The 20,412-nt window shown below is 40.0% G+C and overlaps 1 protein-coding gene across 1 annotated transcript in view; it reads left to right on the forward strand.

Annotated features, from left to right (window-relative positions):
- The first annotated feature begins 3,557 nt into the window (after positions 1–3,557).
- Positions 3,558–20,412, forward strand: part of FAM98B (family with sequence similarity 98 member B) — a 39,853-nt gene continuing 22,998 nt past the window's right edge. The window contains exons 1-3 of the mRNA XM_062205600.1: positions 3,558–3,690; positions 18,507–18,652; positions 20,050–20,184. Of these exons, the coding sequence (XP_062061584.1) occupies positions 3,620–3,690; positions 18,507–18,652; positions 20,050–20,184 (352 nt within the window). The 5' untranslated portion in view covers positions 3,558–3,619. The remainder of the gene's footprint in view (positions 3,691–18,506; positions 18,653–20,049; positions 20,185–20,412) is intronic.

Genomic DNA, 20,412 nt, shown 5'->3' on the forward strand with positions numbered 1-20,412 from the left:
GCTTTAGGAATATAGCAGTTCTTCCCCCCCTACCCACCCTCCCACCCCCACTCCTATCCCATTCTTCATTAAGATTCATTTTTAATTACCTTTGTATACAGAAGGCCAACTCTATACTAAGTAAATATTTCAACAGTTTACACCCCCACAGACACACAACATGTAAAGTACTGTTTGAAGACAAGTTTTACCATTAATTTGCATAGTACAACACATTAAGGACAGAGATCCTACATGGGGAGTAGGTGCACAGTGACTCTTGTTGATTTAACAATTGGCAGTCATATTTATGATGTCAGTGATCACCCAAGGCTCTTGTCATGAGCTGCCAAGGCTATGGAAGCCTTTTGAGTCCACAAACTCCGCCAGTATTTAGAGAGGGCCATAATCAAAGTGGAAGTTCTCTCCTCCCTTCAGAGAAAAGTATAAGATTAACTTTTATTATAAGTGATATGTGTGCTTGAAAAAAATATATTCTGAAGTTTTAGGGAGTGGTGATGTATGTATATCCATTAAGTCAAATTTATAAACTCATTTTACAATCTTGTATATGTCTACTGATTTTTGACTGCTTATTATATTATTTCATGAGAGATGTATCTTAAAAATATTCTGTGATTTTAGCTTTGTTGATTTCTCATGTAATTTGTTGGATTATTTATTTTCTTATTTTGAGACCAAAAATAAACATTTAAGATTGTCATAGTATTATGCTGTCTTGACCCTTTTATCATTATGAAATGTTCCTATTATCTCTATAATATTTCTTGCACTGATAGCTAATTTTTTAAAGAGAGATTGTTTTTTAAAAGGACTTATTTATTTATCTGAGTTACACACACAGAGAGAAGTAGAGGCAGAGAGAGAGAGAGAGAGAGAGAGAGAGAGACAGGTCTTCCACCCACTGGTTCACTCCCCGATTGGCTGCAACCTCCGGAGCTGTGCTGATCTGAAGCCGGGAGCCAGGAGCTTCTTCCGGGTCTCCCACGTGGGTGCAGGGGCCATTTTCTACTGCTTTCCCAGGCCATAGCAGAGAGCTGGATGGGAAGTGGAGCAGCCAGGACTTGAACCGGCACCCATATGGGATGCCAACTCTGCAGGTGGTGGCTTTACCTACTACGACACAGCCCCGGTCCCTGATAGCTATTTTTCTGACACTAATATTGCTACTCGGCTATCTTATGATTTAACATGTTGTTTTGCATTTTTCTTTGTTTTATATTTATTTTATTTTACAGAGAGAGAGAGAGAGAGAGAGAGAGGAGAAAGAGAGAGAGAGGTCTTCCATCTGCTGGTTCACTCCCCAAATGGCCCTCAGGGCTAGAGCTGGGTGGATCCGAAGCCAGGAGCCAGGAGCTTCTTCCGGGTCTCCCACACAGGTGCAGGGGCCCAAAATGGGCCATCTTCTACTTTTCTAGGCCCTAGCAGAGGGCTGGATGGGTAGCGGAGCAGCCGGGACTCAAACCAGCACCCATAAGGGATGCCAGCATTGCAGGTGGCATCTTTACCCACTACACCACAGCGCCGGCCTCAGCATTTTTCATTATTCTATTCCCCTCTTCTTTTAGATGGTAGTTACATAATATTTGATTATTTCTTACTGATTACCCTAATTATGGAAATGTACAACCTTGATTTATTACTATAAATTAGATACTTCACTACTTGCATGATGATGGAAGAAACTTAGTGTTCTTTAATTCAGTCCCCACCCTAACTCCAAATTCTTTCCATATTTCAAATTTCCTAACACATCACTATTATGTTCTGAACAGTCAGTACTTCTCTAGTTTCTCACATATTCACTCTTTCCAATAGGACTCTTCATTCTTGTTTGCACTATTGGACTTCATTTACTTTTTTTCTCTGCCATCATTTTCTTTTTACCTGAAGACATTTTAAAAATATTTCTTTTGATGTGGATCTGCTGGAAACAATTTATATCATTTTTATTTAATTGAAAACGTCTTTATTTTGAATTCAGTTCTTAAGGATATTTCTACTGCGTATAAAATTCTAAATTTGCTCTTATTTAAAATATATTAAAGATGTTATTTCATTATTTTCTTGTTTCCATTATTTCTCCTGATATGTCAGCTTATGATTTTTTTCTCAAACTTCTTTTACAATTTTATTTTATCTTTTGTTTTTAATTTGTTTTACTACAATTTTCCTAAATTGTGATTTTCTTTGTTCATCCTGTTTGGTGTTAATCTTGAATCAGTGCTTGTTTTGTTAAAAAATTCTTTGCCGGAATTTTTTTGCCTCTGTCCTATTTTCCCATGGTCTCCATGTTGGAGTCCAATTACTACATTTACAGTGTTAGACTTTTTCATCTTTTCTGGATATCTGTCATGCTTTAAAAAAGCCTTTGTTTTTCCTGTGCTTCAGTTTTATTGTTTGCTTATTTATTTTTAAAGGAAAAACAGCAGCAGAATACCCTAGGTGGACGCGGATGAAGAACAGGCACCTCATTCTGTTTGGTTTTTACAGGCTTTTTGCCAATGCCCCATAAGACTAGCACCTTCTGTGACTCTCTTTGATGGAGGCAGTATCACTGAGAATATATATTATCCAACCTCTTGGTTGGGGATGAATTCAGATTCATTGAATGGCAAATAATTTACTTTAAGGCATTTTGTAATTGCTGTGCAAATTTATGGGTAAGCTTTTTGTTTGTAAGAATGGTTAGGGAGGTGAGAGCATTACTGACTTTTGGACTGGGGCTAGGGTTACCATGTATTCTACGATGCAGGGTGCAGGACAGTCTTTTATAAGGATCAAGCTATACTTGGACCTCTTGAATTCATTTCAACAGTTCAGCTGGGATATTCGTGCAGGTGATGTACCTACTGGCCAACAATAATCTGATCCCATACTCTGATTCCTTTTTATGTATGAACCTTAAATTTTTTGCATTGTTTAGAGATTGAAATTCTCACAGAAAGAATATTATGTTTCGTTTGTTTAGGACTTTATGAGGAGCTAGTCACAATTTTGGAAAATCACATCAACTACTTTTCTCATGGTATTTGCATTGCTTATGCAACTCCTATTTTATTACTACAACACATAGTCCGCGTATGTATTTAAGAAGATTCTACGCATGAATGCAAGTACCTGATAACTTCATTGGTCTGATACGTGTCATAATGAAATTATTTTGTTATAAGTTGCATTTCTTTTATTTCTTTAAAGCTAAAGAATTCCTGTACATATTGATTTAAAAATTATGTGTGCAAGTACATGATAGTACTAATTTCAGCTTAAGATAATCATAATTGTGTGTCAGGATTTTTGTTATAAAAAGAGGTCTGGAATCCGGTAGGTTGAGATCAACTCGGGTAAAATCCTATTTGTGAAGATTGATTTCAATACAAAGGACTCAGCACCAGAAAACCCTTTTAATATCATTATTTCTTATTTTTATTTTAAAAAATTACTTCCATTACATAAAGCGGTTTCAAGTGCGATCAAGAGTCGATTGCTCTCGCCTGGAACGTCTGCGCCCTGGGTTGGAAGTGCTCTGCATTTGAGGCCGGACCGGAACCTTGGCGCTCTGCAATGTTGGTTTCCGGCGGGCTCTTTAGAGCGCTGAACGGCTTTGGGCCCAAGGACCATGAGAGGGCCCGAGCCGGGTCCGGAACCTACGATGGAGGGAGACGTGCTGGATACACTGGAGGCGTTGGGGTGAGTATTGTTGGGGGACATTTTCCCCCGGAAAACCTAACCTCTCCCCCGGTTTGGCTGCCGCAGCCTCCTACCCGCGGGCCTCCGCACAGCCTGGACTGCGGCTTGTAGGCCTCTTTCCCCCGCCTCGCTCCCTCCGGCGCCGACGGAGTTAAGCAGAAGGCGGGAGAGAAATCCGTTTTGGGGGTGGAGCAAGGCCGGAGAGCTGGGGCGCGTGGCCCCCTCTTCCAGACTCCTGGCCTCGAGACCCTGCGGCCGGGAAGGCGCCGAGCGGCCCGCCCAGCTTCGGCCCCCGAGCGAGCCCACGGCGGCGGGGGTTACTCAGGATAAAGTGTGGCGGCCCCCAGGGCGGTGCTGGGTCCGAGCTGCGGGCTTGGACTACTGTCCCCTGCGGTGTGCCACTCGCGCCGTTCTTGAGACTCAGGATTTAGTTTAGGAGGGAGCCCATTCAGCCATCTCGTCGTCTCTTAGTGCGTGTTTGCGTGCTAGGCTGGGAGGAACGCGTTCCCAGATGACTCTTAGCTTACCTGGTCGGGGGCGGGTACCTAGAGTCCACTGCTTTTGGCTCAGGGCGATGAGAACTGGGGTGGAGACGGGGGTGCCGTTTAGACTTCCAGATGCGGGGATCCATATATGCAACAGTCTCCCCTCAGCGTCCTCACGGACTTTGTACTTATCCCGGAGTGTTTTGTGCTGCCAATTTATTAGTCTCTGAACTTCCCTCGCCTTGTTCAAGTCAGCTCTTAGAAATCAGGTACCTTGGTTGTTAGTGATACATTACCAGCAACACCTGAGAACCGGCTCTTACCACTGCAAATGACTAGTAGCTGAATAAATAACCTTGTAGATGATTGTGGCAATTAATTGATGTAATATACCTCAAGTATTTCGTGTTGGCCTACTATACAATACGTTTACAAATGGCAGCTGCTATTACGATTGTTATTAGATGTTAAGGTTTAGTAAATGCAGTTTTCCCGCTTTTTACTTCTGTTGATGAGATAAGGCATTAAAGATTGTGAATTTTTTCCTTTAAACTTAGCATTTTTAGTGATTTGATTTTTTTTAAAAGTTTGTAATTGGCATGACAATGAGAAATGACTTACCACCAGTATGAGCTAGTTAAATTTATTCAAGAGTTTATAGTGACTGCTTTCTTGCAGAAGTGAAAGTTGATGGGGGAAGTTATATGTTTACTATTAAATCTCAATGAGTAAGGCCGGTGCTGTGGTGCAGCCGGTTAAAGCCCTGGCCTGCAGCATCCCATATGGACGCCGGTTCCAGTCCTGGCTACTCCACTTCCGATCCAGCTCCCTGTGAATGTACCTGGGAAAGCAGCAGAAGATGGCCCAAGGCCTTGGGCTCCTGCATCCACATGGGAGACCCGGAAGAAGCTCCTGACTTCTGATAGCCCCAGCTCCAGCGTTGCAGCCATTTGAGGAGTGAACCAGCAAATGGAAGACCTCTTTCTCTTTCTTCCTGTATCTGCCTCTCTGTGTAACTCTGTCTTTCAAATAAGCGAAGTAAAATTGTAAAAATCTCAATGAGAAGCACTATCGGACGTGGAGGAAAGGTAGCGCAGAGAAACCATCCTTGGGCTGCAGGTGCGGGGTCAGTGTTTCACTTGCAGCCAAACCTGTGCCTCGCCATATCATTTGGGTCTGATTTTTTGCTTAGTTTCCTTACAAGTGTGGAGAGAGGTTTAAGAGTTCAAATGGTTTGGAGTCAAATCTATACTTAAATCATAGTACCATCACTTAGTTATCTTCGGATCCTATAGAATTAGAATAATCACTTTAAAGCACTATAAATATTACATGAGTTACAGATACATATGCTAAGCACCATGCCTGCCCTGCTACTTAAGTAGGTGGTTGTCCTAACATCAGTAAGTCCTAATTTCTTTACCTGCAAAATGGGTATTTCACTCTCATGAAATACAGCCAGAGAATTCAGAGGGGAAAAAAAAAAAAGCAAATGGTCTTAAAGCACTTGCAGAGGTGCATAACAGAAGCTCATAACATAACTCATAACGGAAATACAAGTTAAAACTATACTGAACTACCAGATAGTCACAAATCCAAGTTTGATAACTTTGGTGAGCTATGTAGGGGAGTACTCCCTTATTTTGATGTTACAATCCTGTGGAGGAAAATTTAATTGTATCCAGCAAAGTTACATTTCCATTTGCCTTTGACTCAGGAATCCTTCTTCTAGGAATATCTCAGACACACTGACAAAAAAGTTGTCAAACTGTAATAGCACACATTGGAAACAAACCAAATATCCTTTATTGGAGGCTGATTAAAAAAGATATGGTCAATGAAGACAGTTGAGTAACTCCAAATACTGATAATTGGATAGGTAAATTAGAACATGTATGTGTTGACTTTTAAATTTTATTTTTTAAGAAATTTATTAATACATTAGATTTTCAGGTCACAGTAAATGCATGATAATTACAATTCATCAATTCTCATGTTGATGTGTTATTTTAATACAAAGACAACAGATTGTAGTTCTTAAATAGAATTCTGAGAATATAATGATACTTCCTCCCTCCCTCCCTCCCTCCCTCCTCCCTCCCCCCTCCCTCCTCCCTTTCTTTTCATCTTTCCTTTCTTAATTTTTGAGATAACATTTTGGATTTACATTATAGTCAGAGGCTTAATGCCCCACTAAATAAAGAGTTCAATAACTAAAAAGCAAAAAGACCCTAGTCAGCTGGAGTATAGGCAAGGGCTATAAGCAGTAATCAAATGAAAATATGGAATTCCACTCATATACAGTAAATTTAAAAATAATCATAGATTTTTTTTTTAAAGATTTATTTTATTTGAAAGTCAGAGTTACAGAGAGAGAGGAGAGGCAGAGAGAGAGAAAGAGAGGTCTTCCATCCAATGGTTCACTCCCCAAATGGCTGCCATGGCCGGAGCTATGCCGATTTGAAGTCAGGAGCCAGGACTTCTTCCAGGTCTCCCCCGCGGGTGCAGGGGCCCAAGGACTTGTGCCATCCTCTACTGCTTTCCAGGCCACAGTAGAGATCTGGATTGGAAGAGGAGCAGCCGGGACTAGAACCGGCGCCCATATGGGATGCCAGCGCTTCGGGCCAGGGCGTTAACCTGCTGTGCCACAGCGCTGGCCCCATAATCACAGATCATTAACACTCTAGTAGTATATCTTTTTTTAGAAGATTTATTTTTATTTATTTGAAAGGCAGATTAACAGAGGAAGAGAGAGAAATTTTCCATTGTCTGGTTCACTCCTCATATGCCTGCAGTGGCTGGGGCTGGGCCAGGCCAAAGCCAGGAGCCAGGAACTTTATCCAGGCCTCCCACGTGGGTGCAGGGGTCCAAGGACTTGGACCATCTTCTACTGCTTTCCCAGGCCATAGCAGAGAGCTGGATTGGTATTAGCAGGAAGCTGGATTGGAAGTGGAGCAGCTGGGACTTCAACTGGCACCCATAGCTGATGTCACAGGTGGTGGCTTAACCCATTATGCCTCAATGCCAGTCCCCAATATATCATTCTTAGACCTTGGTTTGACAAATATATAAGACAAAGCTTCACAAAACTATAATTTCAGCAGTACTGTTACATACACAGGCATTTCTTGTTTTTTTTTTTTTTTTGTCTATTTTTTTAATTTTAGTGCCCACAAATAAGGGACAACATGTGGTATTTGTCTTTCTGTGTCCTGGTTATTTCACTAAGTGTGATGTCCTCCAGTTGCATCCATTTTGATGCAAGTAGTAGAATTTCATTCTTTTTTTTTTTTTTTTTTTGACAGGCAGAGTGGCTAGAGAGAGAGACAGAGAGGAAGGTCTTCCTTTTTGCCGTTGGTTCACCCTTTAATGGCCACTGCGGCCAGCGCATCTCACTGATCCGAAGCCAGGAGCCAAGTGCTTCTCCTGGTCTCCCATGTGGGTGCAGGGCCCAAGGACTTGGGCCATCCTCCACTGCACTCCTGGGCCATAGCAGAGAGCTGGCCTGGAAGAGGGGCAACCGGGATAGAATCCGGCGCCCCAACTGGGACTAGAACCCGGTGTGTCGGCGCCGCAAGGCGGAGGATTAGCCTGTTAAACCTCGGCGCCGGCCCAGAATTTCATTCTTTTTTAATAGTGGAATAATACTCTATTGTGGGGTTGTGAGTGTGTGTGAGTGTGTACATACCACATTTTCTTAATCCGTTTATGTGATGATGGACACTGTGGTTGGTTCCATGTTTTGGCAGTTGTGAGCAGTGTTACTATAAACATTGTGGTATAGGTATCTCTTTGATACAACATATTAATGTCTTTTGGCTAAATACACAAAAGTGGGGTTGCTTGAGATAAGTTGTCTATTTCTAGTTTTTAAAAAAAATCTCCTGGGCTGGCTTTGTGGTATAGTAGGTAAAGCTCTTGCTTGCAAGGTTCCAGTCCTGGCTGCTCTATTTCCAATCTAGCTGTCTGCTAATGAACAGGGAAAAGCAGTGGAAGATGGGTCAGCCACTTGGGCCCCTTCCACCCATGTGGGAGACTCGGATGAAGGTCCTGGCTCCTGGCTTCTGGCTTTAGCCTGGCTCAACTGTGGCTGTTGTGGCCACTTGAGAAGTGAGCTAGAGTCTGGATGTCTCTTTCTCTCTATCTTTCCCTCTCTTTCTGTAACTCTAACTTTCAAATAAATAAATTAAAAAAAAAAAAGTTCATACTGTTTTCCACAATGGCTACATTAATTTACATTCCCACCAACAGTGTATAGGAGTTCCCCTTTCTCCATATCCTTGCCAGCTTTTGTAACCACATGGGAAGGAATTATACATCCTTACTGGAATGCATTGTTTTTCTAAATGTTGTTGTTAAAATTTCTATGTGGAAGGAAGTAGTATTTATATATTTTTATGGGGTCCAGTGCAATGTTTCTTTCTTTCTTTTTTTCTTTTTTTTTTTTTTGACAGGCAGAGTGGACAGTGAGAGAGAGAGACAGAGAGAAAGGTCTTCCTTTGCTCTTGGTTCACCCTCCAATGGCCGCCGCGGCTGGCACGCTGCAGCCGGCGCACTGCGCTGATCTGATGGCAGGAGCCAGGTGCTTCTCCTGGTCTCCCATGGGGTGCAGGGCCCAAGCACTTGGGCCATCCTCCACTGCACTCCCTGGCCACAGCAGAGAGCTGGCCTGGAAGAGGGGCAACCGGGACAGAATCCGGTGCCCCGACCGGGACTAGAACCCGGTGTGCCGGCGCTGCAAGGCGGAGGATTAGTCTAGTGAGCCGCGGCGCCGGCTGCAGTGCAATGTTTCAATGCATATAGCAACATAAACCACTTTTTTGTGTGTGTTTGTGAGCTCCTCTCTTTCGGTCTTTTTTTTTTTTTTTTTTTTAAATTAAATATTTATTTAAAAGGCAGGGTGATGGGGCGGGGGGAGGAAAAGGAGAGAGAGAGATCTTCCATATGCTGGTTCACTTGTGCTGGACCAGCCTGAAGCTAAGAGCCAAGAACTCCATCTGGGTCTCCCATGTGAGTGGCAGGGACCCAAGTACTTGAACCATCATCTTCTAGCCTCCCAGGTGCACATTAGCAGGAAGCGGTATCTAAAGTGGAGTAGCCAAGATTCAAACCAGTCTCTCCAGTATGGGATGAAAGCATCCCAAGTGGGCAGCTTACTCTACTCTGCCACAGAGTCTACCCTTCTTAAGTTCTTTGAACAGTGTGTAATACATTATTGTGAACTATAGTGACTCTGCTGTGCTTTGGAACACTAGAACTTGTTTCCTACTGTTTGGTATTGTTATTTAACCTTCCTCTTCTTCCCAGACTCTGGTAATTACTGTTTAAGTTCAGATCATATGAAAGAGAGCATATTGTGTTTGTCCTTCTGCAGCTGACTTATTTCATTTACCAAAATGACCTCCAGTTCCATCTATTTTTTTGCAGTTTTCAGGATTTCCTCCTTTTTATGCTCAAATAATATTCCATTGTGTGTAAATACCACCTTTTCTTTATCCATTTGTCCACTGATGGACATTAAAGGTTCTCTATTATGAATAGTGCTGCAATGAAAATGGGGGTATAAGTATCACTTTCATAGTTAGCTTTTATTTCCTCTGTGTATATACCCAGAAGTGGGATAGCTGGTCATATGGTAGATCTAACTTTACATTTTTTGAGAAATGTCCATACTCTTCTCCATAATGACTGTATTGGTTTGTATTCCCACCAGCACTGTATAAAGGTTCCCTTTTCTCTACATCCTTCATTCTAACTGGAGTAAGAAGATAGCCCATTGTGATTTTTTATAGCTAGTGATACTGAGCTTTTTTCATGTATTTGTTGGCCATGTGTATTTCTTCTTTTGAGAAATCTGTATTCAGAATCTTTGTTGATTTTTGTTGAGTTTGTGTACCCTCTATATTCTAGATATTAATGCTTTGTTAGATAAGTATCTTGCAAAAATTATTCTCTATTCCATCAGTTGTCTTAACTCTGCTGATTGCTGTGCAGAAGCTTCTTAATTTGATAATAGTTCCATTTGTCTAGTTTTGCTTTTGATGCCTGTGCTTTTGGGGTCCTATCCAAAAAATTATTACTGAGACCAAAAACTTTTGGGTCTATGGTCCACTTTGAGTTGATTTTTGTGCAGTGTGAGAGGTGGGAGGAGCACATCTTCTGCACATAGGTATCTAATTTCCCCAGCCCTGTTTATTGAATTGACTGTCCTTTCTTCAGTGAATGTTTTTGGTGCCTTTGTTGAGAATTGTTGAGAAATAGTTGAATTAGATGCTTAGATTCATTTATGGGGTCTCTATTCTGTTCTGTTGGTCAGTGTGTCTTTTTTGGTGCCCTTACTGTTCTGTTTTGGTTAGCTCTGTAGTATGTCTTAAAATCAGGTACTATGATGCCTTCAGCTTTTTTCTTTCTGGTTAAGATTGGTTTGATAGTTAAGGAACTTTTCTGTTTCCCTGTGAATTTTAGGATTGTTTCCAGTTCTGTGAAAGATGTCACTGCTATTTTGATGAGGATTGTGTAATTGCTTTGGTTAGTATGGACATTTTAGTAATATTAACTCTTGGGACTGGCATTGTCGCACAACAGGTTAAGCTGGTACTTGGGACGCCCACATCCCTTATTGGAGTGTCTGGTTTGAGTTTTGGCTGGTCTGCGCTTGAGGTCCAGTTAACCTGCTATTGTGCATCCTGGGAGATAGCAGATGATGGCTTAAATACTTGGGTCCCTCCCACCCATGTGGGAGACACAGATTGGAGTTCCTTGCCTTGGTCTGATGCAGCCCTAGCTGTTACAGGCTTTTGGGAAGACTCAGTGGATGGAAGATCTCTGTCTATCTGATTCCCTCCCTCTCCCCCCCTCTTTTTCTCCCTCCTTCCCTCCCTGCCTGCCTCCTCCCCCCTCTCTTCTTCCTTCCCTCCCTCCTTCTCTCTCCCTCCCTCCCTCTCTTCTTCCCTCCCCCCCCTCTCTTCTTCCCTCCCTCCCTCCTTCTCTCTCTCCCTCTGCTATTCCGTGTGTGTGTGTGTGTGTGTGTGGCTCTGCCTTTCAAACAAATGATGAAACTTTTAAAACATTTTTTGAATCCATGAACATGGGAAGTGTTTTTATTTTTTTCTGTGTCTTCACTTTCTTTCATTACTGGTTTGTATCTTTTATTGTAGAGGCCTTTCACATCCCTGGTTAAATTTATTACAAGGTATTTAATTTTTTTGTAGCTATTGTGCATGGAATTGCTTTTATACTTTCTTTCTCAGTGAGTTTGTTACTGGTGTATAATATGCTACCGATTTTTGCATGTTGATTTTCTATCATGCTACTTAACTGAATTTATCAGTTCTAAAGTCCCTTGGTGGAGTCTTTCAGTTTTTTTTATATAGAAACATGTTATCTAGAAATAGCGATAGTCTGAAGTTTTCCTTTCCTGTTTTTTTTTTTTTTTTTTTTAAGATTATTTGTTTATTTGAGAGGTAGAGTTATAGAGAGTGAGAGGTAGAGGCAGAGAAAGATCTTCTTTCCATTGGTTCACTCCCCAAATGGCTGCAATGGCTGGAGCTTCTTCCTGGTCTCCCAAGTGGGTGCAGGGACCCAAGCACTTGGGCCATCTTCTACTGCTTCCCTAGGCCATAGCAGAGAGCTGGATTGGAAGAGGAGCAGTCGGGACTAGAACCAGCACCCATACGGAATGCTGGCGCCACAGGTGGAAAATTAACTTACTGTGCCACAGTGTGGCCCCCCCCCCCCTTTTAATACTTGTTTTTATTTATTTGAGAGGGGGAGTTCAGATAGAAGAAAGAGAGGTCTTCCATCTGCTGGTTCACTCCCCAAATGGCCACAACAGCTGGACCTGGCTGATGTGATGCTAGAAGCCAGGAGCTTCTTCTGGGTCTCCCACGTGGGTGCAGGTGCCCAAGGAGTTGGGCCATCTTTCACTGCTTTCCCAGGCCATTAGCAGGCTGGATTGGAAGTGGAGCAGCTGGTGCCCATATGGGATTTTGGTGCTGTAGGCAGAGGCTTAACCTACTATGCCACAGCGACGCCTCCCCCCCCCCCCCTCCGCTATTTTATGTCTTTATTTCTTTGTCTTGTCTAACTACTCTGGCTAAAACTTCTCGTACCGTATTGACTAGGACATCCTTGTTTGCTTCTAGTTCTTAAATGCTTTCAACTTTCTGCCATTCAGTATGATGTTGGTTGTGGGTTTGTCATATATAGGCATTATTATTTTGAGGTATGTTCCCTCTATACACATAATTTTTTCCAGATTTTTATGAATGAATGATAAATTTTATCAAATGCTTTTTTCTGTGTCTATTGAGGTGTTCATATGATTCTTATCCTTCGTTCTTTTGATACGATGTATTATGTTTACTGATTTGTGTATCCCTTCAAGCCTGGCATAAATCTCATTTAATAATGGTGAATGATTTTTTGATATTTTATTGAATTTGATTTGCTAGTGTTTTGTTGATAATTTTTGCATATATGTGTTCACTGGGTGTATTTTCTTTTTTTCTTTTTCTAAGCTACCCCAGCTCAGGGCAGCAGAGTCTGGGAGGAGGACATGGGTTCTGTCTGGGCTCAGACACTGAGGACACTCCTTCTGCCAGAGGGCCCTGCGGGTGCCCTGCCTTAGAACATTCATCTCCCAGAGGGCCCGGTGGGCGTCCAGTATTTTTCATTTTGATTTGTCCATGTCTGGTTCTAGAATCAAGATAATGATGCTTCATCAAATGAGTTTGAAAGGGTTCCTTCCCTTTCAAGGTTTTGAAATAGTTTGGGAATTGGTATTAGTTTTTCCTTAACAGTTAGGAGACTTTAACTTCTGATTCAGTCTCATTACTCATTTTTGGTCTGTTCAGATTTGTTGTCTTCATTCATCTTTAGTAAATAACGTGTATCCAAATACGTACATATTTCTTCCAGGTATTTTAGTTAGTTGATGTATAAGTTGTTCATAGTAAATCCTAATGGTTCTTTATATTTCTGTGGTATCAGTTGTATCTCTTGTTTCATCTCAGCTGTCGAGTCACCTCTTTTTTTTTTTTTTTTTAGCTTAGGGAAAGGTTTTTGGTTTTGCTTATCTTTTCACCAAAAAAAAAAAAAAAAAAAAAAAAACCAACCACACCAGCTTTTCAGTTCACTGACCTTTTGTATTGTATTTTTCTCTATTTTATTTATCTCTCTTTGTTATTTCCTTCTACTAAGTTTGGGTTTGATTTGTTCTTGCTTTCCTAAGTCCTTGAGATATGCTGTTAGGTTGTTTGTTATTTTTATATTTTTTTGATACAGGCACATGTTGCTATAAACTTTCCTTTTAGTGCTGCTTTTGCTGTATCCCCTAATTGTCTTTTCTTTAGCTCAAGGAATTTTATCTTACCTCTTGATTCCATCAGTGAGTTACTGTTCATTCAGAAGCGTATTATTGAGTATGCATGTAGACATATACTTTCTGAAGCTTATTTTGTTAATTTCAGGTTTTGTTCATTGTGGTTAGAAAGGATACATGATAAGATTTTGATTTTTTTTTTACTTTTTTTAAATTTTTTTATTTTTGACAGGCAGAGTGGACAGTGAGAGAGAGACAGAAAGGTCTTCCTTTGCTCTTGGTTCACCCTCCAATGGCCGCCGCGGCTGGCACGCTGCGGCCGGCGCACCGTGCTGATCCGATGGCAGGAGCCAGGTGCTTCTCCTGGTCTCCCATGGGGTGCAGGGCCCAAGTACTTGGGCCATCCTCCACTGCACTCCCTGGCCACAGCAGAGAGCTGGCCTGGAAGAGGGGCAACCGGGACAGAATCCGGTGCCCCGACCGGGACTAGAACCCGGTGTGCCAGTGCCGCTAGGCGGAGGATTAGCCTATTGAGCTGCGGCGCTGGCTTTTTACTTTCTTAATAATTGTTTTGTGGGCTAATATATGGTCCATCCTAGAAAAATGTTGCACTAATAAAAAGAGTATATATTCTACATGTAGTTTTTTCATGGAATGTTCTGAAACTAGTAGGTCCATTCATTCTGTGGTATACTTTAACTTAGTTTAACTCTGATGTTTGTTGATTTTTTTTTTTTTTTTGGCTGGATGATTTGTCCATTGGGTGAAAGTGGGGTGTTGAAGTCTCCCACTCTTATTATTCTGGAGCTTAACTTTCCTGTTGATCTAATATTTCTTTTATAAAATTGGATATACTGAAATTAGTTGTATTATTTTATAATTATTATATCTTGTTGAATTAATCTCTTGAGCATTATATGATGACCTTATTTGTCTTTTTTTTAAGTTTCTGTGTTAAAGTCTGTTTTGTCTGATAAAAGTATAGCTATTCTTGCTCACTTTTGATTTATGTTTTCCATCCATTTACTTTTAGTCTATGTGTGTCATTTTTTTAATTGAGGTTTATTTATTTATTTGAAAGGCAGAGTTAGATATAGAGAGGGAGTGACAAAGAGAGAAATCTTCCATCCATAGGTTCACTCTCCAAATGGCCACAACATCTGGGGCTGGCCAAAACCAGGAGCTGGGAACTTCAACCAGGTGTCCCATGTGGGTGGCAGGCACCCAAGTACTTGGGTCATCTTTGACTGCTTTCTCAGGCCATTAGCAGGGAACAGGAGCAGAAGTGGAGCAGCCAAGACTTGAACTGGCATCCAATGTGATGGTCAAGTTGTAGGTGTCAGCCACAACACTGGCCCTCTATGTGTGTCTTCACTAGTGAAGTTGGATGTTGTTTCATTTATGTTCAGCCAGTCTGTATCTTTTGTTTGGGGAATTTAGTCCATTTACATTCAAAGCTATTATTGAGTAATGTCTTAATTATTATTAATAATATTAAGTAATGACTTAAATGCTACCATTTTAAAGTTATTTCTTCTGCTGATATCAAGCTTATATCAAATATTTTTCTGGTGAATTTTATCTTTTCTTTTTTTTCTTTTTGGACAGGCAGAGTGGATAGTGAGAGAGAGACAGAGAAAAAGGTCTTCCTTTTTGCCGTTGGTTCACCCTCCAATGGCCACTGTGGCCGGCGTATCTCGCTGATCCGAAGCCAGGAGCCAGGTGCTTCTCCTGGTCTCCCATGCGGGTGCAGGGTCCAAGGACTTGGGCCATCCTCCACTGCCTTCCCGGGCCATAGCAGAGAGCTGGCCTGGAAGAGAGGCCACCGGGATAGAATCTGGTGCCCCAACCGGGACTAGAACCCGGTGTGCCGGCGCCGCAAGGTGGAGGATTAGCCTGTTAAGCCACGACGGCGGCCGAATTTTATATTTTCATTTGATGCATGATAGTTTTTTATCTTCCTTTGTTTCTCTATACAGGACTTAACTTAAGCATCTTTGTAAGGCAAGTCTGATGGTGATGAATTCCCTCAGTTTTTGCTTGTTTTGGAAAATCTTTATCCTTGATTTATGAAGGAGAGCTTTACTGGGTATAGTATTCTTTTCCTTTAGAACTTGGAGTATAAACTTGGATTTCCTCTGGCCTATAATGTTACTGCTGAGAAATCTTCGAGTCATCTAATTCCCCTTAAGTGTGACTTGGTGCTTTTCTCATGCAAATTTTAGAATTATGTTTGTGCTATCCTTTCTGAGAATTTAACTATATAATGCTTTATTGTGATATCTATTCAGAATCCGAAGGGTCTTCTGTGCTTGGATGACCAAATCTTTCTTAATAGTGGGGAAATGTTTAGTTATTACTTCATTGAATAAGTTTATTGCTTATTGTGTTTATTCTTCTCTTCCTCTGGAATTTCCAAAATTCACGTATTTGTACATTTACTGGTATTACTGACGAGGTTGTGCATTCATTCTGGGGTTTGTTTGATCTGATCTTGGACCTGTCTTCAAATTGAGATATTCTTTATTTCGGTTGATCTAGTCCTGTTTTTCAGGAGGCTATCAACTCTTTTTCATTAAAACTTGTTGAGCTAAGATTTCTTCTTGGTTCTTTTCAAAGATTATGTCTCTTTGTTAATTCTCTCATTCTTATGCTTAATTTCCTAATTTCATTTAATTATCTGTCTATTATTGTATCTTTGAATATGGTTATAATCATTCTTTTGAAGTCTGATCAGTCAGCCTCCTTTTCTTAGGAGTCTGATACTAAAGCATGATTGTGTTCCCTTGGGGCAAATCATGTTGCCTTGTTTTTTTGTACTTGTGCTTCTATGTTGATTTGCATATCCAGCAGATTAGTTGTCTCTTGCTGTCATACAGTAACTTTTGTGAATTGAAGGCTGTTTCCTGAAAGTGTGTCTTTAGAAGTCAGTTTGATACGTTACTTTGGCTTCAGTTCCAGCTGAACACTGAATTGTCTCCATATGTCTTCCACAATAATCAGTGGTAGCAGCAGTAAGGGTGTGGGGGACTGCTTTCAGTCGCAGCAGAGGTTGGTGGATTCCAGTGACTTGGGTTGGGCCATGCTTGGCTCTAAGTCTGGGGTGACTGTGCACAGCTGAATCTCTGAGTTTGTGCTCTACACAGTCTCTGGAGACCAGGGATGGGGATATACAGGGCTACCATCTCTTAGGGAAGTTTGGATTCTGACAGTGACTCCTTTCTCGGTGACATTGTACTCCTGCAGCCTGTGCTCTGGAGCTTACAGGGGAGACAATGTGAGTTCCTTCTCTGAAGCAAGCTACTGCGTGTACACCAGATGGTTCCCCTTGCTGGGCTCCAAGCCCCTGTAGATTCCTCCTGTAGCTAAAATTGCCAACATTCAGCATCTGTGGAGATGGAGTCTGCTGGGAATCTCGTTTACACTTTCCGCTGAAATGAGGATTCTACCCAGCTGTTTGGCCCAGATTTCAGTTGCCTGTGCTGCCACCCCAGTTCTGTGTTCTATGAAGTTTCTCTGTCTCTCTTGCTGAATTCCAGTATCCTCCCTCAGGTACTCACCTCAAAATGCAGTTACTTGCTTGTTTGATTCTTCTCTGTTGGCACTTGGAGAATCATCTGGATTATATATTAAATATAAAAAGTGATTCATCGTTCCAGATTGGACTAGTTGACTAATTTGTCTCCCATGTGTGTTTAACTGAAAAAATTTGTCTCTGGATATTTGTATTAATGCAAAAAGTCAAAATAGTATATTAGTTAACAGGAAATTGTCCTGATAGCTGCAGTAAAAAGGAATTGAAAGCATTATTCCAAATCAGTTGTTGCATAAAACTTCATCAAATATGCAACAGTTGTAATTAACTCACCTCTTGGTCTTGTACTTGGCTTTATATTTGCTCTAATAGGACTTGATGTTTTGGGCGTATATGCCGAGAGATGACACAGAACAGAAGTTGGGATCATTTTGGTTAGCCTGGGGACATTAGCCATGTGGTTAGCCTGGAAACCAAGCAGAGGCTGAATGATATTTGCAGCCCATGGATCAGGGTAAATGGTTAGAACCACACTGAACTAAGAGTTGCAAAATATGTAGCTAAATTTTGCCAGAACAATGGCCAACAATTTCCAAATAACCAGTAATTAATTGATGGGTAGTATGCACAATAAAACCTATATTTCCTTCTTTAGAGTGTGGCTGCAGTGATAGTGTATCTTGAAATGAACATCTATCCATTGAGAGAGATGGAATGAAAAATTTTTGAAAAGCCACTAAAAAAAAATAAATTCAAATTTGACTCAGAGAGTTTGATCATAATTGAGGAATCTGACCCATACTAAAATCTCAACAATGACAACTCAATGTCCACTATTCAAAAAATAAATAAGTTGTTCCTCTGATCCAAAAAAACCTTTTCGGTGGTTTTATTGTTAGTTAACAATGCTGGATTTCATCTTTTGAAACTTTATGTAATTTATATCATTTTATATAAAATAGGATCATGCAAATGTAATTAGAAACAAAAATTTTCATTTTAACAGAAAATTGTAGATATAGAAGTAAAACAAAAACAAGTGAACACTCTAATTCTAAATTCTAATTGGAAATAGTTTGAACTCTAGATACTCAGGATCTATTCAGCTTTAATTTTTTAAAGTTATAAACTTGCAGCTATACCTTTTCCACTGTAGTTCTTATTCTTATAACTAAAATGGAGGTATTAGGCTTTCTTTCTCATTATACTTGTTGGTTTTACTATAAAATGCTGTGATGAAGAAAAGTTAAATGTTGATTAGTCACTTCTATAAAAGGCCACCTGGTTCGACTGAAGGCTTTTCTGGCCATTCTACCTTTCTTTCAGCTGCTCATCTCTGCATAGACGGTCTGAAAAGTAATATGTTTATTGGGTTTGTTCCAGCAACGTTTTATTTACAAAAGCAGCAAGCGTTGATACACAGAGTATTGGAGGAGTTACTTGTTTTTTTTAACTTTCATGTCTTCTTTTGTAGGTATAAGGGACCACTGTTAGAAGAGCAAATCCTTACCAAAGCAGCAGAGGCTGGACTATCTTCACCTGAATTTTCAGAGCTATGTGTTTGGTTAGGCTCTCAAATAAAGTCATTATGCAACTTGGAAGAAAGTATCACTTCAGCTGGTATTGCCATTATGTTTTCTTTCCTTTTGGTTTTATGATGAAATGAACTAATATCTCATAATATAATTTTACTAACTGTGTGCACTGTACAAAGAAAAATCACTAATATTATCAAGAACTTTAGTATGAGATATTAAAAATCTTTTTGATTAATTTTATATGAATTCAAAATGGATTCTTAAATTTGCTATAAAAATATAAGCAATTACTATTTATCTGCTGTCTTAACTTTAGTATTATCCTTAGAAAAAATAGAGCTGAATTAGCTTGTTAGTTTTTAAAAGATTTCTTTGCTTGAAACGCAAATGACAGAGATGGACAAAGAGAGATATCTTCCATCTCTTGGTTTACTCCCCAAATGCCTGCAACAGCCAGAGCTGGGCCAGGTTGAAGACAGAAATCAGGAATTCCCTCTGAGTCTCTATATGGGTGGTAGTAACCCATGTAGTTGGGCCATAGTCTGTTGCTTCTTTTGCACATTAACAGGAAATTGAGTTGGAAAATAGAGGCAAGACTCTTGGCACTCTGATAAGGCATGCAGTAGTCCCAAGCCGTGACTTAACCCACAGCACCACAGTATCAGTCCCTGTACTTATTTAAAAATTAAATTTTTGACTGCTGCTTATTTTGAATTGAAGTTCTTTTTAAATGTATATAATTGCTAATTTAAGTTTTATTCCCATGTCCTTAATTTAGGACATGGATTCATATAGAAATACCTTTATAAAAAGCTTCTGTACTAGCTCATACAGTTTGTTTAGTTCATCACCATCTCAGTAACAGAGTCCTCGTGAGTCTTTGATTGAATTTCAGATAGTATGATAAGTGAAGAATTATTGAGTGTTGCTAGGGGGTAACAAAAGGGAAAACTACCATTATTTTTAAAATTATCATTTTGCCAAATCTAACAACTCACTTGAAGCAGAGTAAAATAATCTAAATTCAAAACATATGATACAAATTCCTATATAATTATATTCTGAATTGAAGAAAAGCAATGAAGCTTAATTAGATAATTGTACTTACTATGTGAATGCAAAGAAATGCAACAGAAAAGAATCATTCACTGTAAAGCCAAATAATTGTGGGCATAAATTTTTAATATTTCAGTTGCTAACATGTAAATTTTCTTATGTACCTGATTTTATGTACAGTCCATTGGAAGAAGCATGTCAGGGATTTAAATATAAAAATATTTACAATTTCATGTTTAGATACTTCTTAAATGGATAATTTGATTGCCTCTACCTAAATTTTGTGTTCCTACATCTAAGGATTAAATGTGAAAGTGAAAGCTTAGAACTCAATGTAAAATTGAAATCAACTAACAGTGTATTTGATAGTATCAGATTATATGTAAGTTCTCAGTAAATGCTTTATAATTTATCTTTTTAAAGGACGAGATGATTTGGAGAGCTTCCAGCTTGAGATAAGTGGTTTTCTAAAAGAAATGGCATGTCCGTATTCTGTACTTGTATCAGGAGATATTAAAGATCGTTTAAAAAACAAGGACGACTGTTTGAAACTTCTGTGTAAGTTGTCTTTTCCTTGTACTTTTAAATGCATGTATTTAATGTTTTTTGTTATTACAAGTAGGATTTATGCAGTTTCATTAGTGCATCATTACACTAATATTTGAACTAAAATTTGAAGGTGTTCATATATATACATATTTATATAGCATAAATTCTTTAAACAAATTTCTTTTTATGTGTGCTTTATTTGGCCAATATAGAATATCCTGTGTTTGTGATTTATGA

The sequence above is a fragment of the Lepus europaeus genome, chromosome 11, assembly GCF_033115175.1.
Source record: "Lepus europaeus isolate LE1 chromosome 11, mLepTim1.pri, whole genome shotgun sequence".
NCBI lineage: Eukaryota > Metazoa > Chordata > Mammalia > Lagomorpha > Leporidae > Lepus > Lepus europaeus.